Source organism: Amblyomma mixtum, chromosome 9 (assembly GCF_055824585.1).
Source record: "Amblyomma mixtum isolate Tamu chromosome 9, ASM5582458v1, whole genome shotgun sequence".
Taxonomy (NCBI): domain Eukaryota; kingdom Metazoa; phylum Arthropoda; class Arachnida; order Ixodida; family Ixodidae; genus Amblyomma; species Amblyomma mixtum.
In genome coordinates, this window is record NC_143020.1 from 73,123,349 (window position 1) to 73,149,243 (window position 25,895).

At 47.3% G+C, this 25,895-nt stretch overlaps 2 protein-coding genes across 2 annotated transcripts in view; both read right to left on the reverse strand.

Annotated features, from left to right (window-relative positions):
• The window catches only part of LOC149329713 (uncharacterized), a 190,173-nt gene that overhangs the window by 41,053 nt on the left and 123,225 nt on the right, over positions 1-25,895 (reverse strand). The gene's annotated exons all lie outside the window — the stretch shown is intronic.
• LOC149329715 (uncharacterized) lies at positions 11,640-18,682 on the reverse strand. The gene is made up of 2 exons (XM_089560434.1): positions 17,519-18,682; positions 11,640-15,814 (listed from the first exon to the last, which is right to left on the reverse strand). Exons 1-2 carry the CDS (start codon positions 17,801-17,803, stop codon positions 14,729-14,731), a joined length of 1,371 nt encoding a protein of 456 aa, XP_089416560.1. The 5' UTR covers positions 17,804-18,682; the 3' UTR covers positions 11,640-14,728.

Consider the following 25,895-nt stretch of genomic DNA (forward strand, 5'->3'; position numbering starts at 1 on the left):
AGCTCATCTCAGGCGCGATAGGCTCGTTATCGGGAACGATGTTTACGTGTGGGACGAAGAAAAGAATGAGCGTCGAAAACTCGCCAACTTTGAGGACCAAATCGTAGATGCGTCAAGTGACAACGATGCCGATGTTCCAAAAGTGAATAAACATAGAGGCCGTAAGCAGAAAAAAATCGCCGACATGGCACCGAAGTGACAGCCCAGGGATACAAAGTCTATGCGATTGGTGTCTTTGAACGTGCGCAGTGTCATTAGCAAAACAACAGATATTGAAGGTTTACTTTACGATCTTGATCCCCATGTTATGTTGTTAACTGAAACATGGTTACATAACGATGTAACGGACAGTGATGTTGTACCACCTTTGTACGAAATATTACGGCGTGACCGGCCGTCTCGTGGGGGAGGAGTGGCTATTATTGTAAAAAACTCCATAAATCTGACACCACTCGATGGCATCCCTGGACATGAAAGCTTGTTCTCCAAGGTAGAAGTTTTTGGTTAGAGTGTTGTTATCGGTGTTGTGTATCGCCCACCTAACGCGGACATTCTTTTTCTTGAGCAGTTTTGTGACTATGTGCAGCGTTTCAGGGGAGTTCATACAAAGTTGATTATAGGTGGTGATTTCAACTTGCCTCATATTGACTGGCTAAATATGACAGTATCGGGTGGCGATTTAAAACATTCCAACTTGCTTCTAAGCGTTGCTTTTTCATGTGACCTCACCCAGGTTGTTCGCGTGCCTACACGAATCACACATTCATCGCGGTACACTTTAGATTTGTTGTTCGTTAGTCCTGCTATTTCCTGTACTCATGTTGATGTTATGAGTGGTGTGTCTGACCATGAACTAGTATCGGCAACTTTTCATCTCCAAAGTAGGTCTGAAAGCAATAATTCACCTGTTATTGTTAAAGACTTTAATAGAGCAGATGATGTGAGTATTCTTGACTACCTAGAGACACATTACCAGGGCTTTGAGACCCACGAGGACGTGAATATGTTATGGTCCAGGTTTAAAACAATATGCTTCGAATGTCTGGAACGGTTTGTTCCGAACAAGCTCAAAAAGAAAAGACATAATCCATGGATTACAAGAGATATTATACATATGAAGCGGAAGCTAAAACGACTCAGGCGAATGCCTTCTCGGCCACTAGCTGTCATTAGAAGCTTACGAAATGAGCTCAGGAATAGGATAAAGCAGGCTAAAGACAACTTCTTTTCCGTTACCCTCGGAAACTTTCTCCAACAGGCACCGGCAAAATTTTGGAGATTTATAAATGACAACAGGTCAAATGAAATTTCTTTATGTGTTAATTGCATACAAGTTACAGATTCTACATATGTAGCCAATGAATTTAACAAGTATTTCCACTCAGTGTTCGCGCCTAAAGACCAGAGCATTGGTTTTGCACTCGAGGAGTTCCAGTCGACAATGCGCGACGTAGTTGTGACTCGAGAAGGTATTTTTAATTTACTCTTAAACTTGGACGTCAAAAAAGCAGTGGGGCCAGACAATATTCCTACAGCATTTCTTCACCGTTACGCAGAGTGGATATCGCACTACTTGCACGCAATCTTTACTGCTTCGTTGTCAAGCTCAGCACTGCCTGCCGACTGGAAAAACGCGCGTGTTGTCCCTATTTTCAAATCCAGTGATCGTACAACGGTATCCAATTACCGCCCCATTTCCTTAACTTCAGTTAGTTCGAAGCTATTGGAACACATAATTTGCAGAGAACTAGTTCAATATTTGGAAGAAAACCGCTTATTATCAGATGCCCAGCATGGGTTTCGGCGCGGGCTCTCCGCCATCACACAGTTGATTACTACCTGCCATGACTTTTTTCTTGCAATTAATGACAGAGGTCAAATCGATGCAGTGTTCCTGGACTTTGCCAAGGCGTTTGATAAGGTGCCACACAATAAACTGATACAAAAGCTTTATAACTTTGGAATAAACAGAATACTTATTGACTTTATAAAAGCCTATCTTGACAACCGCGCACAGTATGTTAACGTAAATAATAGTTCTTCAGATAGCCTTCCAGTGACATCAGGTGTACCCCAGGGGTCTGTCCTGGGCCCGGTTTTGTTCCTTATTTATATCAATGATATTGTTACCGAGATAGACCCTTTTTGCGGACGATTGTGTTGTGTACACAACGGTCAGGTCACCACACGATCAAGAACTCCTGAACGCGAATCTTGGCAATATTTACACTTGGTGCGAAAAGTGGGAAATGGCTCTGAACATAAAAAAATGCTCTGTTCTTCGTGTCTCAAACAAGAAGCAAACATTAGCTCACACATACAATATTGGCGGGGATGTAATTAACGAAGTATCAGCTGTAAAATATCTAGGAGTCACAATAACATCAACTTTAACCTGAAACAAACATACTGACAACATATGTTGTACCGCACGTAAGGCCCTATGGGGGATTCGAAGAAAATTGACGACAGCCCCAACACAGGTGAAGCTCACTGCATACAAATCCTTGGTTAGACCGATTTTGGAGTATGCGTCATGCATATGGGACCCCTACACCAAAACAAATATAGATAAGTTGGAAAAGGTACAGAGAATGGCCGTCCATTTTATTTGCAACCGCTACAGACGAACAGATAGCGTAACACAGATGATTAATCTCTTGGATCTTCAGACCCTCAAATCCAGACGCACAGAATACAGGCTTAAGTTCTTGTACCTCCTGTACAATAATAAGACAAAAATAAACAAGACTCTCTACCTTACCCCTGCATCTCGAGCTAACACACGGTCTAACCACGGGAAAATCTTAAAAGAATACCAGGCTTGCATCGATTCATTTAAATATTCCTATTTTCCTACTACTGTGTCCGACTGGAATAAGCTGCCTCAGAATGTTGTCGATTCTCCTGACGAAGTGGAATTCATTGCTGCGTTGAAAAGTTTGAATGTATGACTTTTTTCTTTGACTTCATTTTGTATTTTTGGTATTATTCATGTATTTTTGGTATTATTCATGTGTTTCCCACTCCTGCTTGGACTCCAGAAGGAGTCTGCAGTATTCCTAAATAAATAAATAATAAATAATAAATAAAAGCTCAGATGAAGCTGCTGTACTTTCGCAGACTTGCGCTGATCCTGACTGAATCAACTCATGTTATACAGAAATAAAAAAAACACAAACTGTGTGCCTTTTATATCATTCGGCACCTCTTAACTGTTTCTAATTAAGGCGTCAAGCCGCCGCGGTGGCTCAGTGGCTATGGTGCTCGGCTGCTGGCTCAAAAGACGCGGGTTCGATCCCGGCCGCGGCGGCTAGAATTTCTTTGGAGGAGAAATTCTAGAGGCCCGTGTGCTGTGCGATGTCAGTGCACGTTAAAGAACCCCAGGTGGTCGAAATTTTCGGAGCCCTCCACTACCGCGTCTCTCATAGCCTTAGTCGCTTTGGGACGTTAAACCCCACAAAACCAAACCAAATTAAGGCGTCAAAGCAATCCCTCTTTGTGCCATGTAAATAGATACTTCACAAGATTATGATAAAGCCGCAACTATTATATTTGATGGAAATAAAAATTCGATTGTGCATGTACATCGCAAACGAAGATAGGCGTTTCTTATTTTTTTTCGGATAGAAGATATTCAGTAATGTTTTCAATAAGCGGTCACTATTGCTTCATCAAACTGTTTCAAGAAACACGCAACATTCGCAGCGAGACGGGAGATAACATTTGTTTATTTATTTGGACAAATGTATAGGGTATCCCCCAAGGTTTCTTAGGTTTGTATGGCTGCGCTCGGGTGGATGCCAATGAGTAATTACTCCCTTGTTTATTTAGTCATTTATACTTCACATATCACGGTTGGGGACAACCGAGGATCAGGAGTCGAGAAAATTAGGAGATGTTTTGTGAGGAATTGTTAATCAGCTCCTTCATACTATTGTTTTTCGATGAATTTCTACGTGACGTGAAGTTAATCCCCAGAAAATTGAAAAAAAAATTAATGCAGCATACAAGGGCGTTCACTGACGAAATTCTAAGGGGTGGCCCGTGTCCGCGCTTAAAAGTGATTCAAGGCAGCAGCTCAAACTTCATGCGCAGCTGGCCATTGGGTACGTACCCGTGACGGATGCCACGTGTGAGGATAAAAGGTGCATGAAAGTGAATAGACTGGTTGCTCGATGTGCTTGGCTTTTGATTATCTGGATTATGTGGATCTGGTTTAACTTCCAGCACACGCTCAGCGCCCCCTCCCGGACGAATGACGCTGAACTTGATGGTGTGATCGAAAGGCCACCTAACAACGTCGTCCATGTCGCCCTTGTGCAGGGTGTACTTCACGCTTACTAACAGACTTCCATGGACTTTGGAGATGTGCACTTCAGGAGACATGCAGTAGCCGCGAAGGTACACCTTCTCGCATTCATACTCGGCCCAGCCAACTGTCATCGCCTTGCCTTGAAGCGACTGCACGCCCCCTACAAGAAACTCGCACATCGCCAGCTGTACTGCACGCTCTCTACGCACATCGGGGACGGGTTGCAATGTTTTTGGGACGCTTTCCTGCAATTCAGCCTTGACTTGTTCAATGCCGGCTGCGATCTGGGCTCAATTTATCGCTCACTTTTCTTTCTGTGCTTATTATAGTTCTCAAAGAAGTGTTAACATTCTCCCTGCAGGTGGCTAAACGTTCTTTCAGTTCAGCGTCGGTGGATGTTGTTTCTTCGTGCTTCTGTCGCTTTAAAGACATTAGTTCTTGACGCAGTGTCTCCTTCAGCATGTTTATGCCATCAGAGGTATGACTTAATCTGTCTCCATGTGTGCTAATATCAACAGCCATTGACCTAAGACAAGCTGTGATTTCACCCGCCTGCCTTTCAAAGGCTCCTCTGAAAGAAGTCAACGATGCTGCCTCCTCCGCGTGAGCCGGTGGAACTTTGCTTTCGGGTGCCACGGATGTCGAAGTGCTGCACGACGCCGATCGGAGATGCGCGCACACGTCTCTGCAAAGAACGGTGGCCGAGCACTTCGGGCAACAGACGGAGTGGTGTTCGCATTCCCGCAGGAAATGCTGGGCGATCCCTGAAGCAGCGGTGGCATACTGGCAGCCACTGCCTTCGTTCCAGCACTTGACCGTAAAGGTTTGGTTGGGAGACCAAAGAACTCAATTGATTATATGCCGAAAGTCTCACTTATAACTTTTTGCAAGGATAGCGAATTTGAAATGAGATTCGATTATAACCGCTCGGTTGTGAGCCTTCGATGGCTACGTAATATTTTTTATTCTTCTTTAAATTTATTTTGAGAAATTACACACTGCACGTGACAGGCCTTTAGCTAAACAATAACGTTTTCTATTTGCTGTGTATACTAAACTTGATTAGTACACCCTGCTTAGTATGTTGCATGAAAATCGGAAATAAAAATATTGAAGTATGAAAAAGATTGCGAATTAACATCTTTAAAAGGAAGGGAAGGTAAAAGAACTGACACGCAGTGGTCAAGGAAGCGGCGTAACTGTTAAACGAGCTGCCCTGCAACGGGTGGGTGACAACACTTTTTTGTGCGAAAGCATTACTTCACCAGGTCTAACCGGCTACCCGAGTTTGTGTGAAGCTTGACCTTGAAGGTGACCTTGGCAAAACCTAGCATAGCAACAGCCCATGCAGAAATAAAATATATATTGCCGCGACTGGGTTTCAAACCAGCGGTGGGGCGACCAGATCAGCTTCGCTGGCGACTGCACTGCAGTGTACGAGGTCTGTTAGAAAAGTATCGGACCTTATTTTTTTTTTGCGAACACCTGATGAATATGAAACAAGCGCGCTTGCACCAGCAGACTTTGAACCATCGTCCGCATGCACGAATTTTTTCCCGCCTGCCAATAGCGTCAGTCGCTGGGAGGCAGCGTTTGAGTGAGGTAGTGCGCAGTGCTCTCGTCGGTTTTTTAGTGCAAGCAAAATGGCGGTACTACAGGAGTAGCGCTAATGCATCAAATTTTGCCAGAAACGGGGCGACAGCCAAGCGGAAACCATTCGGAATATTCAGACGGTTTTCGGTGATGATGCTTAGAGCAGCACACAAATTAAGCAATAGTACAACTGGTTTAAAGATGGCCGCACATCGGTGGAGAGCGAGCCACGCTCCAGTCGGCCATCAACATGCCGAAATGGCTAGGTCATTGCCGAAGTGAACGCTCTGGTGATGCGGGACCGTCGTGTGACTATCCGATGAATTGCGGAAGAGGTGAACATCAGTAGTTTTTCTACACATTCCATTATCACCGAAGATTTGGCCATGAAGAGAGTTGCGGAGAAATTCGCGCCGAAGCTGCTCACGGTGGAGCACAACCAGCTTCGTGTTGAAGTCTCACAGGACCCGCTGGATTCCATAAACAGTGAGCCCGACTTCATCAACACCATAATCACTGGTGACGAGTCTTGGGTGTACGGGTACGACCCGGAAACCAAATCCCAGTCGTCACAGTAGAAGCATTCCACGTCCCCAAGACCAAAGAAGGCCTGCCAAATGCTCAGCAACGTCAAAGTGATGCTGACTACTTTCTTGGACTCTCGCTGTGTGGCACACCACGAGTACGCACGCCCCAGGGTCAAACAATGACCAAAGTGTACTACAGGGGTGTTGTCCGTCGCCTACGCGATGCTGTGCGGCGCAGGAGACCGGAGTTGAGGTCAACAGGAAATTGGCGCATCCATCATGACAATGCTCCTGCACATTCCTCGCATTTGATTCAGATTTTTTGGCGAAAAACCAGACTCCTGTAGTTCGGCAGACTCCTTACTCTCTTGATACGGCCCCCTGCGACTTCTGGTTGTTTCCGAAAATCAAGAGGCAATTGAAAGGAGCGCAATTTCAGACAAGAGAGGACATTATGGCTGCAACGACAGCTGAGCTAAACTCCATTCCGAAAAAGGCCTTTTCGGAATACTTCCAACAGTGGCAGGACATCTGGGAGAAGTGTGTGGAGTCCCAAGGAGACTACTTTGAAGGTAATTAGGTTTCCAACGCTCCAGTTATGCTATTTTTTTTCTTCGGCCAAAGGTCGGATACTTTTCTAACAGACCTCGTATTATGCTATTGCTGAAGCCGACCACGCCTCGTGTTAAACAGCACACACTCGCGCTGTGCAGGACACATCGTCGTCTTCCTCAACTTCTATCTCGGCGCGAACAGATAAGATTATGTGAATCTCGGTCAGAGCTTAACCGTAGCCTGATATTGTTGCCAGACGTGCCGACGACCCAGAAAAAGAAAACCATGAGCGAACCATTCTAAGCACATGCTTTCGCATGTCTGCTTGGTTTAGCTACGTTAAAACGCTAACATTTTTTGTTTGTTCGTCGGCATATTCGACGGCCGGGCCCTGATAGCGTTCGCAACGCTCAAGCAGAGCAATTTCAATGGTGTGTCGAAGCACTGGAGAACAATTGCGCAGCGGCGCCGACAGACAGCCACCGCAAGGTGACATCCGAACTTTTAATCTAAGACAGGCTTTGTCAAAGCAAGAAAAACAAGATGCGCGGCTTCGTACACAGGACGAAGGTAGAAACTGAGAGACGGCGGACGCGCAACTAATACGCGAGGCACCACCCTGCATTTAATCTCATGCCCAACAAGCTAAGACTAAACGGAGCCAGCTCTGCGAGATAACTAAGAGAGCTTCTTGCTGGGGTAGTTGGTAATTCATTGTAAAAGTAAAGGCGCCAAAAAACCACACACACACACACACAAGACAAGAGAACGGGACAGAGCGCCACTCACTAGTTTATTTTTCACACCACAGGTACATATATACACAACGCCAGCGCCTGCGCAAAGAACAAAATTACGCATCAATGCGATAACGACTGCTCAAAAACCTTTCTTTCCGCCTGATAGAGAGATACGGAAGTTTCGCTAACACACGTACTGCCTTTTTTACAGATATAAAACGCTTCAATCAGTTCTCTGGCTTTAATATTGCTGCTTCTGGCAAGGACAGACAGACAGGACACTGCGTGAATGAGCGAATCAGGGAACATGAACGAAACGTTGAACAAAATTGTGGGAATCTGGCTTTCCGCCGTCGCCTTTGCGCGGCTCTGCCGGCCTCCCGCGTTGTTTCTCCTCTTTCCCTTGCTCCCGCCTCAGGCGGTGGAGAGGCGGCTGGGTGACTAATCACTGTCATTTAGCCACAGCTCCGCCCCGGCTCCCCAAGGGCCTTTGCCATTGGCGCCTTTTGGCGGGAAATCGGGACCCGCTTTTGGACGGCCGCGCACTGCGCAACCGTCCGAGCGGGGCCCAGAGAGAGAGATCCCTCCGAGACAGCGTAAGGTGCGTACGTTACTGTTTGTCCGTGCCGGCCTTTGCCGTTCGGACCAGTGCTTACTCGAGCTCGCCCGCACGTGTCCTCTGACCTGCAGCGGCTCGAGCCTGTCCAGCGGGGTCCAGCGACCTCTGGCAGGCGTACCTTGCGTTGAATGCCCACTCTCTCTCGCAACCGGCCCAACGGTCGACACGAGAGAGAGATCACAGCACTGCCGCGGGGACATTCTCCTGCAGCGGCGTGCTAGCGGTGCGCATTACTCGAGTCGCTTCGTGCGCGCAGCGGAGCCTTGCTCCTCGCGCGCCCCCGGGACGGGGTGACTATTGAGCGCGTGTGTATCAGCTGGAGGACGATGTGAATAAACGTCTCCTTTGTGAACTTGGAGGCTTATTTCTTTGCGGCGAATCGCTCTCCTCCCAGCGGAGGTTGAGTGCACTACATCGGTGTCCCAGTGTGTGTGTGGTGACGGCTGATCGGGGCCCTTGGCTCGCGCGAAGCTCGAACCCGCGGTGGGTGGTGGCCTGTGTCCGCTTAGAAACCCACAACTGGCGCCCAACGTGCTAAGTCATTGGTGCTTACGCCTTTGATGACACATTAGCCGAGCAGGTCGCCTTGCCGATCACGCTTGCGCACCATGTCTACCCCCGGCGGGGCACTCGGTAGCTACATGTCGGCTCCCTACGGAGTTGTAGCGTCGTTTGATCCGCTGGCTGCTGTTCCTTCGAATAGCCAGTCACCGTGGTTGGCCGCGGCCCCTGTTGGGGTTTACGGCGACACAACCCAAAATGTCGACCACGCGGCTCCCGTTGGAGCTGTATCGGAAGCACCCTGCGGTGCATCCGCTGGTCACATGCCTCAGCTGTGCACGCTTTGCGCCCAGTGCGAAAGCAGTTCGTGTCACACTGCCGCAACCGGCAGTTTCGAACAGCAGCAGCCGTGCCCCGCGAGCAGTCAATTCTGCTCTGGGAACGGCGAGGCGCTGGCCCGGTTCCCTGCGGAAACCGCGCCGCTCATCGAACTAGGAGCCTTGCCTCCCTCGTTCGTGCAGCCCGCCCAAGCCTCCACTGAGGCCGGGGCGCAGGCGCTGCTAGCCAGTGCTGCCCAGATGATCCAGTCGCTGTCAGGGGCTGTTGGGACGCTTTTGGCCACGCCGAAGTTGTCTCACCCCGCGGTCAAGTTGCCCATGCCAACATACCGCGGGTATGATGACCTACTCAGTGCCCGGGATTTCCTTGAGTCCCTCACCCATTATCAGAGAACTATGGGTCTCACTGAGCAGGTGGTGCTTGCACACATCATCCCCGCAGCGCTGACTGACACGGCAGCTCGGTGGCATCGGCTTTCCGGCCACCGGGCAGCGACTCTCGAGGAGTTCCGTGCAGCATTCCTGCGCGAATTCCTGCCCGCTGACTACGAGCGTAGGATGCGGCGAGAGCTGGAGCTCCGTACTCAGGCTCCGGATGAGTCGCTGCAAGAGTATGTTCGTGCGATGGAAGACCTTTTCTCAATCGCCGAGCCCAGAGCCTCGAACGAGGAGCGTGTCGAAAGGACGATCAGGCAGGCACATCCGACCTTTTCGGCTTACCTGCGCGGCGGCCGATTCCGAGATTTGGAGGAGCTGGCCGCCGAGGCAAAGCGCATTCAAGGCGACATTCTCGCCGCGCGCGCCTATCGTCCGCCACCGCCGGCAAGCGAGGCCCTTGAGCCACGTTGTGCATGGAGAGGGGCCTTGCCCTTACCCAACCGGCGACCACCCGCACAAAATGTGACTTCGTGAAAAAGGGACTTTTGTGCCATGGTCTGCAAACTGTCGCTTTTGTTAGCAGCCATAAAATATTAATCGATGCTTTGTGTTATGTCATAATGCTGTGTTTTTTTTCGGGGGGGGGGGGGGGGTTCTTCAACGGAATCTCCGAAAGGACATTGAGATTACGCCCTACACTGTAAGATTTTTGCCTACAGAGGAAGGTTACAATGTCCCATGTGATCTTTTAGTGCTCATGGGACTGTTCAGCGTGTGGAAGAGCCGCATAACAAATCCCCGCGCATACCCACCACTTTCATAGAAGTCTCTGTTCAGAAGAGCAGTGTGCTGTGGTGTGGGGAGGAAGGGGGGGGGGGGGGGTGCTGCGCAGGATCGACCTCCTTCCTGGCCTCCTTTCCTCGATGCATGCGTGTGTCTTTCGGAATGCTGATGTGTGGGCAAAGTGAGAGCTGGATGCTGGTGTGACTGTGCATGGCGGGGTGCGGGATGAGACCTGGTTAAGTCTGGCTAGAAGTCTGTCAGCGTGGGCTTACCTCCATGCAAAAAAAAAGAAGAGCCTCCATTGCCTAGAGGTAACCAGTCTGACTCCCAACATAATACTTTACGGAAGCCAACATGCAGTCACCGAAATCAAGGAGCACAGGGAATGTCTTTTCCTTTCTTTTTAATCTGTGGTGTCCGTCAGTGCGAGATTAATATGACAGAGATTTTAAAGACAATCGATTAGAACGGAGAAGACAAATAACAAACACATGCCGCCGGCAGGATCCGAATCTACGACCTCCAAATTTCGAGTCCAGTGCACTACTAACTGAGCTACGGGAACGGCTATCCAATCTTCTGGTTTCGGTACTATTTAGTGTAGTGTAACCGAACCTTGAGAGTGTTCACCAGCGCCACCCTCGACCATAGCGGCGGATCGCCGTAGTTCGTTCCGTGTTCGCGCGAGTGCCACGTAGGAACGTGATCGAACGGTCAGGGCAGAAGCTGTGAGAAAACCCTCTTATGCCACTCACGGAAGCAAGACTGCCAGAATCGAGTCCCTTCGTTAGCTATCGAGCGCCTGAGGGAAGGGGAAAAGAGAGGCTCGTTACGACATGCATGACGGAATCCGAAAGTCACCGAAACCAAGGAGCATAGGGTATTTCAGTAAGAGGTTATAATCCCGACTAATTACCCAATATCTTTTGATCGCAAATAATTTTCTTTATGTACCTAAATGTCATAATGACGTTTTGTTCATGTTGCGACATACTAATTACGAATTTTCTAAATCACTTTTCATTCCACAGCTCCATGTGTGCCGGTACATGCACCGGCGACTACTCCGGCTTCTGCACACGCACCGGCGACGACACCAACTACGCCGTGTTCCCCGCTGAACGGGACTCTTACGCTATCGCGTTAAAATTTCAAATTTCGTTAAAGGAATTTTGTTAACCACGCAAGATCTGTGCATGGTAAAGAAGGAAGACACATGCCTCGACGACGGCGGGTAATTCAGATAGCAATGCGAAGTCGTACTTTAAAGCAAAGAAACTAAGCATGGCAGGACGCAGTTTTTCGTCCTCCATCTGTCAGCAGTGTGCAGTGAAAGCCTGAGACTCGAAGCCAACTGCGAGACTGTACGCGAAGACGCAAGCACACTCCCTCAAGCGTGCATGAGGGACGGAATGCACGTCGCTCCCAGCGGCCACGATTTCTGCTTGCGAACGCCTTGGGCCACATGAGTCTTCGGCTCGAAATCATAGCCTCCTGCGTTTTTCCAAGCAATATACCCGAGCATGATAGGTAATCGCCCCAATGTTGGTAATGAATGGATTAACTCTGGTCCTTTGTAGGCCCAGCCTTTGCAAATACATTTCAAATACTGGATCAATTATCTGGGCTGCTGGGTATGCCTCTCGCTCTTGTGGGAAGAGAGCAATGCTGCTGTCTGTATCAGCGATGGGTAGAACTTTTTGAACATCCAAAATGTACAAAAACGTGAGTGATTTTATTGCTCTTGTAGGAGACCTGCTCTTATTGTGACTCTCAAAGATGATTTATTCTTTCAGAAAGAAATATATCGAATTGTTTGCTTTAATTCTTAGTCTTGAGTAGCTTTAGAAGTGTTTCTATCTGTGGTGACAAAATTGGCCCCTGTTGCATTATGCATCTGATTAATATTTAACCGCACAATAATACATTCGCAACAGTAGTGTTTTAGTTTGGAATAAAGACTGGGTCGGGTGCTCAAGTCGTGGGTGAGAGCCGCCACACTTGTTGTGACAGAAGAAAAGTAATAAGAAACATATAACATAATCCGTTTATATTGCTTCAGCAAACCTTAACAAGAAGCAAAAAGTCCGCAGCAACGAAAACAAATCGCATTGGTTTATTTAACCAATTTTGCTTTATGTGTCATGGTTGGATTAAATTGAAGGTCCGAAATAATATAAATTTATATAATATTTTTTTATGAAGTGTTATCAGTCTAGACTGTTGCGGAAGAAACCTCCGTACAAATATTCAGCGATGTATTTCAACCTAAGCGACTGGTACTCTGCACACAGTCGAACGCAAATAAAGCAGCTGCGCAGGGGCGTCGGTACCTTACTGGCATCTTACCGGTACTCACCTCACCTAAGGGGCAGAAACGTGGAGGCTAACAAAGAGGGTTCAGCTTAAGTTAAGGACAACACAGCGAGTCATGGAAAGAAAAATGATAGGTGTAACGTTTAGAGATCGGAAGCGTGCAGAGTGGTTGAGGGAACAAACGGGGATAAATGACATCCTAGTCGAAATCAAGAGGAAGAAATGGGCTCGGACAGATCATGTAAAGCGAAGGCAAGTTAACGAACGGTCGTTAAGAGTAGCCGACTGGATTCAAAGAGAAGGTAAGGGTAGCAGCGGGCGGCAGAAAGTTACGTGGGCGGATGAGATTAACAAGTTTGCGGGGATACGGGGGCCGCGACTGGCAAAGGGCAGCGTTAATTGGAGAGACATGGGAGAGGCCTTTGCCCTGCAGTGGGCGCAGTCAGGCTGATGATGATGATGATGATGCAGGGGTGTCTACAAAATCTAATTTGAAAGAGGTCGCCCCTGTAGGCTGTCGAGTGTTATTCAAGGCAGGACCTACCACTTAGTTCCAAGCTGGTCGAAGTTTTGCTTAAGCTTCATCGCCTGCGAGAAATGATACGCTTGGAAGCGAGAGAAGAAAGTGTGCACGAAGCTGTTCTTCTATCAGCGATAGACAGAGGTAAAAATGAGCCACCAAAAGCGCCGTTGCCGAGTTCCCAGGAATTACGGACAAATTGACCTGAAAAATTTCGTTCAGCCATAAATGATATCTGCATGGTTTGCAAAGGGTGAAGATAGCAGTTTCGACAGCGGCGGATCGCTTCCCGGATAGCATGGCAATGTCCCCTTCTAAAGCGAGGAAAAAAAGGAACGGCAGGAGACCGCGGTCGAACATCGTCATGAATTGCGATATAGTGTGCAGTGACAGCAAGGTGTACGCAACCTGAAATCAAAGTCGAAGCTGCAAACAGGGACGGCGGCATATACTCATCCAGGTAAGCATGAAAGATCAGCATGCGTAGCTTCCGACGGCCGGGATGCCCATTTGCGGGCCGTGGGCCGCAGAGTTGTTGGTTTATTAAAAGTTACTGCGGGGAAGCCTACCCTCCTGCGCTCGCCTAAAGAAGCCCTTTTAACGGCAACAGGAAAACGCTGGTGTATTTACCCGCATGCGGAGGGAAATACCAGAAGATACAGCGTGTAGAGCAGGTGCAATGAGCCTGCTGTATTTTTAAAAGAGTTGCCCTGATCCCAACTCAAAAACGATAATGAGAAAAAACACACTTTCTTTAAATTTGAATACATCGTAGCTTGCATGTGTTTCTATTTAAGGTGTCAAAAGTGTATCTGCTTGTATTATACAAGTAGGTGGTAGTTAACAAACTTATGACAAAGTCGCAACCATTGTCGTCGCGCCTATAGAGGTTCATGGGGGCTTAACGTCCCAAAGCAACTCAATCTATGCGAGACGCAGTAGTGAAGGGCTCCGGAAATTTCCACCAAATGGGGTTCTTTAACGTCCACTGACATCGCACAGTACGCGGCGTTCAAGAATTTAGCCTCCATCGAAATACGACCGCCGTGGCCGGGATAGAACGCGGGTCTTTCGGGTCAGCAGCCGAGCGCGATAACCACTGAGCCACCTTGGCGGCTCGGCATATAAAGATTGTACTTCGTAAATAAATTGCAAATGAGGCCAAGGCTTTTTTTTTCGTAGAAAATGGATATAATCAGAAAAAGACGCAATATACGGTTAATATCGTTTTCCGAAGATGTTTCGAGAAATACCGCGCATTCGCAGCCAGACAGAAAATAACATTTGTTTATTTAGTTATTTTTACATTTCACAGTGGGAGACATATCTGAGGGTCAGAAATAGAACAAAATTAGGAGCTATTTTTGTGCAGTGTTTCTAATCAGAGCTGTTTCGAAAGGAGTCTCCATATCAGTGTTTTCAGAGGAATTTCTTACTAACGTCAAGTTAGTCCATAAAGAACTGAAGAAAGAAATGGAGCATGCAAGGGCGTTCAAAGACACAAAGTTGTAAGGGATGGACGGTGTCCGCGCTCAAGTTTGGTTCAAGGCAGCAATTCGAACTTTATCCGAAGCTGATCGTTATCTACGTACCCGTCACGGATGAGATCTTGGAGTTGAATGGGACCAAAATTGAAACAAGTCTCGTTGCTTGATGTCGTTGGCTTTTGATTGCATGGACGAAATGGAATTGGTTCAATTCCCGGCACAATGTCTTTCCTTCCTCTCGGATGAATTACGCTCATCCTGACTTTGTGCTTGAAAGGCCACTGGATTTTGTCGTCCATGTCGCCCTTGTGCAGGGTGTACTTCAACTGCAGCACTACAGATGCACTGAAACGCCAGAACAAGACTCCAGGAGAGATGCAGCAGCCGCGAACGTACACCTTCTCGCTGTAATAGTCAAACATGCCTTTCTGCACCACCTCGTCTTTAAGCGATTTCACTCCATTTACAAAAAATTCGCAGTGCGTCTTTTGTAGTGCGCTCAGTCGATGCGCATTGAGAACGGGTTGCAACGCTTTTTGTACGGTGTCCTTCAATTCAGCCTTGATTTGTTCAATACTAGCTGAAATCTGCGACATTAAGTCGTCTCGAGTTCCGCTCATTTTATCGTTGAATTTTTTTTCTGCGCTTTTTATGGTTTTCAAACAAGTGTTTACTGTATCGCTGCATGTCGCAATGCATTGTTTCAGTTCAGGGTTGGACGACGCCATTTCGTCATGGGTCTGTCTTGTCAAAGACGTTAGTTCTTGACGCAGTGTCTCCTTGAGTGTGTTTATGCCATGAGAGATTTCGCTTAATCGGTCCCCATGCGTGCTGATATCGACAGCCATCGGCCTCAGATATGCTGTGATTTCACCCGCCTGCCTTTCGAAGGCTCCTCTGAAAGAAGTCAACGATGCTGCCTCCTCCGCGTGAGCGGGTGGAACTTTGGTTTCGGGTGCGACAGGCGTCAAAGTGTTACAAGAGGCCGACCGGAGATGCGTGCACACGTCTCTGCAAAGAACGGTGGCCGAGCACTTGGGACAACGGACGGAGTGGTGTTCACATTCCAGCTGGAAATGCCGGACGATCCCTGAAGCAGCGGTGGCATACTCGCAGCCACTACCTTCATTCCAGCACTTGACCTGCAAGGATGCAAAATCAGCCACCTTGAGATATGTTGCGACTATGTGGCGAGGGAGTAGTGACGTTCTCTAGGGTGAGTCAAAAATAACCGCTCGGTTGTGGGGCTTTGATGGCTGTGGAATATTTTTCATTATTTTTCCTGTAATTGATTTTGAGAAATTAAACGTTGGTCGTCACCAACATTTACCATTGCAATCACATTTTAAATTTTCTGTGTATACTGAATCTGCATCGTGTACCTTAATCACTATATCGTACGGAAATCACGGACAAAAATATTGTTGTCGTACAGATTAAATAACGTTTGCCTCACCAATCGTCACAAATTTTTGAGAGGATGATAATGTAACCGTGAACTGACACATTTTGTCCGAGAAAGGCGCGTAACTTATCTCGGAGCAGCCCGGCAACAGGTGAGAGGTCCCACTGTTGTGTCCAGCGAAGATTACGACGGCCTGCCCCTGATAGCTTTGGCGACGCTCCAGCACTGAACTCTATAGGCTGCATCGAGGAGCGGAAGGACAACTTCGCAGCGGCGGATTCAGGCACCCGCGGTAGAACGGCATGCGAACTTGAAATCTAAGAGGCGGTTTTTCAGTCGAAGCAAAGCACGATACCCTGCTATGCATATGCGGCGAAGGTAGAGACATGCAGACGTCGGCCGTACGCGACTGGAACGGAAGGCTCCACCCTAAATTTAATCACATGCTAACCATGGAAACACTAAGCACAGGCAGCAGTGCGAGATAACTATGTGTCCGCTTTTGGTTACCGGATTACTTTGGAAACGTGATAAAGTAATGAGATATCTATTAACACATTTTCCCATCGTGGAAAGGTAAATTGGAAAACATGGGATATTTGTTCGGAATCTCGGTATGGTATCTATTTCCGGAGCAGGCTCAGTGGTTAAACCGAGCTTTAGCTTGTGGATAGGTCTACGGTCGAGGCACAGCCTAAGCTAGAACCGTAATTCCATGCGTCAATCATCATCGAGACTTCCGAGTTTACGACGAAAAGTTCGATACCACCGAGTTTCCTCCGGAGCTCTCCAATATGCAGCACTCGAAAGCAGCGGAGACTGAGAAGTTTTCCTATCATTATATAAGGGCCTTGAAGTGCAACATATCTCCCACAGCGGCTCTAGCCCTGCAGTTAGCATAGCCGCGCACATATTTTTGTAGCTGAGATACTGCATAAGGTGGCTAGGATTTCGAATTTTTCCGCTTCTGTGGCATCTATAATTTACTGGCATGGTGTCTGGTTTATGGAGGTTTAACGTCCAAAAGCGTCTGAGGCAATGAGAGACGCCGTACTGAAGGGCTCCCGAAATTAATACCACCTGGGGTTCCTTAACGAGCACTGACATCGCAGAGTACAGGGGTCTTTAGAATTCGCCGAAATGAAAATTCGACGTCCGCGGCCGGTATCGAACCCGCGTCTTTCGGATCAGCGGCCGGGCGCCGTAGCCACTGAGCCACAGCAGCGGCATTATTGTACGGATACCACGCCCGCCCAGCGCAACATTACTCCGATAAAGGGGCTCCGCAAAGATAAGAACATTTTACAGGGCTCTTTCATTGGATTACAGTGTGATTACGTCCACCGATTCATACGAAATGCGTAGGCATGCGGGAAATATTGCGCGGCAGATCGCAAGGCGCAAACGAAAAGCAACAAAGAAAGCGCATTCCCGTAATTACCTCTCTTCTCAGCAGGTCGTCCGCAGTGAAGTCCAACAAACCGACGTCCTCCCTCTCGAAGTGGTTGCCGTCCAGAGGACACTCGTTCGACCCGTCCTGGCTGCACTGCCCGTAGCAACACTCGCACAGCACGTGCATGCAGGGCAGCAACGCGGTCCGCTTTCGCACCAGGCCGCAAGCACTGCATACACGGTTGGCTGGAACAGGCTTGAGGAAAGTCAGGGGCCTCCAGTCGAGCTCTGGGGTGAATCCCACCAGCGTGTACTGTTGGCTTGAGGGAGGCATCGTTCACCACGTATGCGTCCGCTGCGCCGGTCGCATTGGGAACTGCTTTTTCCGCCCCTTCGGAGCGCGCTCTTATCTTCTTCGTGGCGGTCGTCTAGGCGACAATCGCGACCGCACGGGCTGACTCTCCTCGCGAGTGCAGCGGAGCAGCGAAATGCCACGCGTCGAAATGTACCGCCGCTCACTAGAGATCACACGTCGCTAGGATGACTGTAAAAAACTGAGCGCGAAACTTTCATAGAAGCTCATAGATAATAACCCAAACAGCAGAAGTAATCGGCCCAATACTGTAAACGTATTTGCAAAGTCCGGTCCTACAAAGGAACAGAGTGAGACCATCCATCTGCAATATTGGCCGATTACTTGTACTGCTTGGGAAACTAGGCGGTACAGCGGGCGCACACGGGCTCCCAGGCGAATGGAAAGGGAGTGGGCGATGTTTTTGAACGGAAGTGGAAAACTGATGTGTATAATACGTATGGTTTGACTTATTACTGTATGTGACACTTCTTCCCGCGAACTGGTGTTCACCTTTCGCAGAGAGGCCTGTGTAGATGGCTACCATTTCAGCGTAGGCCAGCTTTTTTCATGGTCAATTGAACTACGTGTTCCGGAAGTAGTATGGACGATAGCAGTTCCATCTCAAAAGGAAAGCTACGCTGTACTCCAGCAAAAAATGCGATCTTTTGTAACCGGTTATCAACTAATACTTTCCTTAATGCGGCATGTACTATACGAGGGCTCAATGAAAGCAGCTTAATACAACAACTTCAATGCGAGGAGTTTCAGAGCGAGAGCTCGGCTGCTCGGGAAAAACAGGCGGGTGTTCGTTAACGTGCACTGACATCGCTCAGTACATGGGCCTCTGGAATTTCGCCTGCATCGAAATGCGACCACCGCGACCGGGATCGAACCCGTGCGCTTTGGGTCAGCAGCCGCGAGCCCCATAACCGCTGAGCCACCGCGGCGGCTTTTAGGCTTGATCAATTGATCGCAGGTGGACATATGTGCAAATCATGGGTGAGATCAGCCATTTAATTTCGTGAGTTTTAGGAAAATTGTATTTGAGAAAAGGAAATAACGCAGTAACTGTATCACATATCTCTGCGGACACCCGTCATCGTCGATAAGTCACCCCAGTGGCTGGATGTAACACGGACGGACGGACGGGAGTACGAGCCATTAAATGCTTTCGTCTTAAAAAGCAGCAACGGCGACGAATTCAGTTCTAAGCGAGGGGTCCTGCTTCGAAGGGCGCCGCTATATTTGTCCCCGAGGAATTTTTCCGGCGGCGGCACTCGGTCCTGGACCAATCGGCCTCGCTATTACCGTGCCGCTTTCCGCCCTGGTCGGCCTAAAAAGCGACCGAATCCGCTTCGCTCGCCGTCAGTGGGCAGACGGGGTGAGCTAAACAAAGATGGAGGACGCTCCAGCTTGGCCTTTAAGTGGAACGAGACAGCGTAATCAAGCCCAATTCGCAAGCTGCTATCGGCCCGCTAATCTGTATACCCGCTATCGGCCGCGGGAGCTAATCGGCCCGCCTCCGTAGACGAACGGGATAGGAGCGCCCGATATACAGAAAATTAAAAAAAAATGGCTGCATACATAAAGAATGTAATGAAAAGGAGTCACTAAAGATTTGAAAACGTATATCTCCTCTGCCCTACAGTTTACATCTGTCGAACAGTTAGCTTCCATGTTTTCAAGTCTCGAACAGATTATATCCACCAGAAGTTCACGTTTCTTATTCCGCGAGTTCTCAGTGCTTACCCCCTAGCAACTTTTCCGGCGATGGAAAGCAGAGGCGACCACAGCTATAAAAGACTTGTACATGATATGCTTCTTCTGCAGCATGCCATGGTACTTGCATGCATTGTTGCGTTGCACTTAAATATATAACAAAGGATTGTACTTTAAGATATTGGTGAAAACAGCGCGAAAGAAGAAGCCCGAAGGCGAAACGAGGCGAATCACTTCCTCGTTTCGCCTTCGGGCTTCTTCTTTCGCGCTGTTTTCGCCAATATCAGAATGGACCAACTAGCCCAGCAAAAAGTTCTGCTAGATTGTACTTTAGATGGTTGGTTTATGGGGTTTAACGTCCCAAAGCGACTAAGGCTATGAGAGACGCCATAGTGGAGGGCTCCGGAAATTTCGACCACCTGGGGTTCTTTAACGTGCACCGTCATCGCACAGTACACGGGCCTCTAGAATTTCTCCTCCAAAGAAATTCAACCGCCGCGGCCAGGATCGAACCCGCGTCTTTCGGGTCAGCAGCCGAGCACCATAACCACTGAGCCACCGCGGAGGCGATTGTACTTTAGAGTTGGTCATTTTGTAAATAGTACTTTCATTCTATTTCGATCTTTTTTATTATCAATCCGCAGATGTCAAATGCTTTTGGATTTGCTGTTATTTCCAAAAAGGGAGCCGGCCTTAGGTGTTTTGTAACGCCGTATGCTTGCTCCTCGTTCGTTAGCATATGCACTGTAAACCGGAACCAAAACAAAAAGAGAAAAGAAAATCTATGACCTTAATGCTTCTCAACGGACTGTGCGATAAGTTGATGAGCGAATCAAGGAATCATATGCAGCACTTGTTTTCCTCAGTTCTTTTCCTCGATGATCAATCTGGTTCTCCTTACAGGGAGTTCAGAATAACACAGTTCCTTTTACCCTCTATTGACCGCAGATATCACAGGCATGAAATCTAACGTTTCCTTGTCTAACACAACACAGACAACTCATACGCCTGTGATCTTTCCATGAAGTGCTCCATCCCGATTCACTGCACTACCATTTCATTACTACATCCTCTTATCCCTTTCTTAGTGTAGGTCATCACCACAACTTTGGAAACTTTTTTTTTTGCCACACGAGCACATTTTTCTATTGTTTTGCACTTCACACATAGAAACAGTCGAATTCCTGAAGCCGTAGCTTCTATACCGCACCCCGCATTCCATCACCAGTCCCTGTTAAGCGTTCTTTCAAGCACCAAGGTTCATGTGCTATATAAGAACAGAGAGGGGAACAATTCTATTCCCCTGGTTAAGTTGATATTTTTAAAGACAGAGTAAAGGCGCTCCATTTTTTGTATTATATATGGGATTTAGCATGGGGTTGGGGTAAATTTGGCATCTTTGTGCACGGAAAATTTCCAATGACAAGAAATAAAATTTCGTGTTACGAAATGGTTTTTATAATACGGGAGTAATTACGCATTAACGTCCATCTCAGCACAGCCATATGGCTACAAAGGAAAGCTATGCAGGTTTCTCAGAAACTTCGTTCTTAAAGAAAAATTCGTCCTGGTCCGCGGTTCGAACCCGGGACCACGGCTTCACCGGAGCAGTCGCTCCGGGTTGGACGTCAATGAGTAATTCTTCCCTTATTACAAATCTACTCCACCTTGGAGGATTCCGCTCAATATTTGACCAAAATGGTTTTTAGAAGAGTGATAATACAGGATGGTTGGTACATGATGACGGAAAAGAAGTAACAGGGTTTTTTGAAGACGGGACTCAGAACGAGACAGCGCAGGTGTCTGTCTCGTTCTCTGTGCCGTCTTCCAACAGAGCTGTTACTTCTTTTCAGTAAACATGGATTTTGTCTGCATTGTTTCTTTCACTAAACAATGAGTGCGCTTTTAACTCCAGCTAACAGACGCCACAATGCCTCTTAGCACTACGGGGCATGGAGTCTGCGTTGGTACAAAAGGTGGCTACCGGACTAAGGTTAATCAGCCTCCAAAGGTGATAAGACGAAGAACTATCGCTCCAACTTTATCGCTAGAGGAAACAAAAACCATCGCCTTCGAAAAATGACTCGCTGTTACGCGAGAGAACAAAGTGGGCACGGAGCTGTTCTGTATTAGTGATAATGAGACGTCAAAAACCATGAAAAGTGCCTCGAATAGGAAGAAGTGCTGAGTTCCCAGGAACCAAGAACAAATTGACCTCAAGAATTTTGTTCCACCACACGTGATCTTCGTATAACATAGGAGGAAGAGGAATGCCTCGACCACGACAGGTCACTGCACCGATAACATGGCGAAGTGTAATGCAGTATAATGAAGTAATGCATTGTGAAATAGTGGGCATTTAAAACAATGTATACGCGACACGAAGCCAACTGCGAGTCTTCACGCTGGGACGAGAGCACACTTATCCAAGTAATCACAAAGGATCAGTAATGCGTAGCTTCAAACGGCCGCGATGTCCCCTTGCCCGCCGTGGGCAACACGGGTGATTGTCCAGAAAGAACTCCGGCGTGGAAGACTACCTCGTCCAAAGAATGCCTTCTGTGGGGAGAGCGACGCTGCTGTATTCGTCCGCTAGGGGAGAAAATCCTCGAAGATACAACGTACATAAAAGTAACAACGTACACACTGACAGTCACGGAACCTTCGAGCACCGCCCACCAAAATTTCTGTTCCAGTGGGCAAGGCAGCAGCCGGACGATGCAGCCGCATCTAAACTTCCTGGTCATCTCTGTGCAGGTTAGTGCTAAACGTGCAGTGTGTGAATTTAAGAGTGATTCATTGTGCCTTATTGTGCTGCCTTGCCCACAAGTGTTGTGTGAATGCGTTGCGGGGTGCTTTGAGTCTTTGTGCTTAATTCGTCTCCTCTTGAGTGGAGATGTAGAATTGAATCCTGGCCCCTCGACGCAAGATCAACTGGCCGCTATTCTTGAGAACCAGATAGCTTCAGCGGCAGAAATCAAAGCAATTGGAAAAAAACTTGATGCCCACATTTTGGACACCAACAAATGGTTGAGCTCAATTGAAGCCAGTATTGGATCCCTAGTGCAAACAGCCCAAAAAGTGGAAGAGTGTGAACGGTCAGTTGGTTTGCTTCGTGGGGAAATTGCTGCGACGACACGTAGAATTGATTACCTTGACAGTTACAGCCGTCGGAATAATTTGATTGTATACGGCGTGAAGGAGCAAGAAACAGAGACAACGGAGTCTCTTATGGAGGCAGTATTAACGGGAATCTTCCAAAAAACGCTGGCAGTCAATGTGACCAGTCTCGAGCGAATTCACCGAATTGGGCAGAAAACAGCGGACAAAACAAGGCCAGTGATTTTGAGGCTATATGACTTCTCTGAAAAAATACTGCTGTTTAGTAATGCGAAGAAGTTAAAAGGCAAAAACGTGTCCTTGTCCGATGACTACACGCCTCGAATACGGAAAATAAGGAAGTTGCTATGGTCGACAGTTGATAGTACTACGGAAACAGCTCATCTCAGGCGCGATAAGCTCGTTATCGGGAACGATGTTTACGTGTGGGACGAAGAAAAGAATGAGCGTCGAAAACTCGCCAACTTTGAGGACCAAATCGTAGATGCGTCAAGTGACAACGATGCCGATGTTCCAAAAGTGAATAAACATAGAGACCGTAAGCAGAAAAAAATCGCCGACATGGCACCGAAGTGACAGCCCACGGATACAAAGTCTATGCGATTGGTGTCTTTGAACGCGCGCAGTGTCATTAGCAAAACAACAGATATTGAAGGTTTACTTTACGATCTTGATCCCCATGTTATGTTGTTAACTGAAACATGGTTACATAACGATGTACCGGACAGTGATGTTGTACCACCTTTGTACAAAATATTACGGCGTGACCGGCCGTCTCGTGGGGGAGGAGTGGCTATTATTGTAAAGAACTCCATAAATCTGACACCACTCGATGGCATCCCTGGACATGAAAGCTTGTTCTCCAAGGTAGAAGTTTTTGGTAATACTGTTGTTATCGGTGTTGTGTATCGCCCACCTAACGCGGATATTCTTTTTCTTGAGCAGTTTTGTGATTATGTGCAGCGTTTCAGGGGAGTTCATACAAAGTTGATTATAGGTGGTGATTTCAACTTGCCTCATATTGACTGGCTAAGTATGACAGTATCGGGTGGCGATTTAAAACATTCCAACTTGCTTCTAAGCGTTGCTTTTTCATGTGACCTCACCCAGGTTGTTCGCGCGCCTACACGAATCACACATTTATCGCGGTACACTTTAGATTTGTTGTTCGTTAGTCCTGCTATTTCCTGTACTCATGTTGATGTTATGAGTGGTGTGTCTGACCATGAACTAGTATCGGCAACTTTTCATCTCCAAAGTAGGTCTGAAAGCAATAATTCACCTGTTATTGTTAAAGACTTTAATAGAGCAGATGATGTGAGTATTCTTGACTACCTAGAGACACATTACCGGGGCTTTGAGACCCACGAGGACGTGAATATGTTATGGTCCAGGTTTAAAACAATATGCTTCGAATGTCTGGAACGGTTTGTTCCGAAGAAGCTCAAAAAGAAAAGACATAATCCATGGATTACAAGAGATATTATACATATGAAGCGGAAGCTAAAACGACTCAGGCGAATGCCTTCTCGGCCACTAGCTGTCATTAGAAGCTTACGAAATGAGCTCAGGAATAGGATAAAGCAAGCTAAAGACAACTTCTTTTCCGTTACCCTCGGAAACTTTCTCCAACAGGCACCGGCAAAACTTTGGAGATTTATAAATGACAACAGGTCAAATGAAATTTCTTTATGTGTTAATGGCATACAAATTACAGATTCTACATGTGTAGCCAATGAATTTAACAAGTATTTCCACTCAGTGTTCGCGCCTAAAGACCAGAGCATTGGTTTTGCACCCGAGGAGTTCCAGTCGACAATGCGCGACGTAGTTGTGACTCGAGAAGGTATTTTTAATTTACTCTTAAACTTGGACGTGAAAAAAGCAGTGGGGCCAGACAATATTCCTACAGCATTTCTGCACCGTTACGCAGAGTGGATATCGCACTACTTGCACGCAATCTTTACTGCTTCGTTGTCAAGCTCAGCACTGCCTGCCGACTGGAAAAACGCGCGTGTTGTCCCTATTTTCAAATCCAGTGATCGTAAAACGGTATCCAATTACCGCCCCATTTCCTTAACTTCAGTTAGTTCGAAGCTATTGGAACACATAATTTGCAGAGAACTAGTTCAATATTTGGAAGAAAACCGCTTATTGTCAGATGCCCAGCATGGGTTTCGGCGCGGGCTCTCCACCATCACACAGTTGATTACTACCTGCCATGACTTTTTTCTTGCAATTAATGACAGAGGTCAAATCGATGCAGTGTTCCTGTACTTTGCCAAGGCGTTTGATAAGGTGCCACACAATAAACTGATACAAAAGCTTTATAACTTTGGAATAAACAGAATACTTATTGACTTTATAAAAGCCTATCTTGACAACCGCGCACAGTAGGTTAACGTAAATAATAGTTCTTCAGATAGCCTTCCAGTGACATCAGGTGTACCCCAGGGGTCTGTCCTGGGCCCGGTTTTGTTCCTTATTTATATCAATGATATTGTTACCGAGATAGACCCTGGAATAGTAGTTGAACTTTTAACGGACGATTGTGTTGTGTACACAACGGTCAGGTCACCACACGATCAAGAACTCCTGAACGCGAATCTTGGCAATATTTACACCTGGTGCGAAAAGTGGGAAATGGCTCTGAACATAAAAAAATGCTCTGTTCTTCGTGTCTCAAACAAGAAGCAAACATTAGCTCACACATACAATATTGGCGGGGATGTAATTAACGAAGTATCAGCTGTAAAATATCTAGGAGTCACAATAACATCAACTTTAACCTGGAACAAACATACTGACAACATATGTTGTACCGCACGTAAGGCCTTATGGGGGATTCGAAGAAAATTGGCGACAGCCCCAACAGAGGTGAAGCTCACTGCATACAAATCCTTGGTTAGACCGATTTTGGAGTATGCGTCATGCATATGGGACCCCTACACCAAAACAAATATAGATAAGTTGGAAAAGGTACAGAGAATGGCCGTCCGTTTTATTTGCAACCGCTACAGACGAACAGATAGCGTAACACACATGATTAATCTCTTGGATCTTCAGACCCTCAAATCGAGACGCACAGAATACAGGCTTAAGTTCTTGCACCTCCTGTACAATAATAAGACAAAAATAAACAAGACTCTCTACCTTACCCCTGCACCTCGAGCTAACACACGGTCTAACCACGGGAAAATCTTAAAAGAATACCAGGCTTGCATCGATTCAA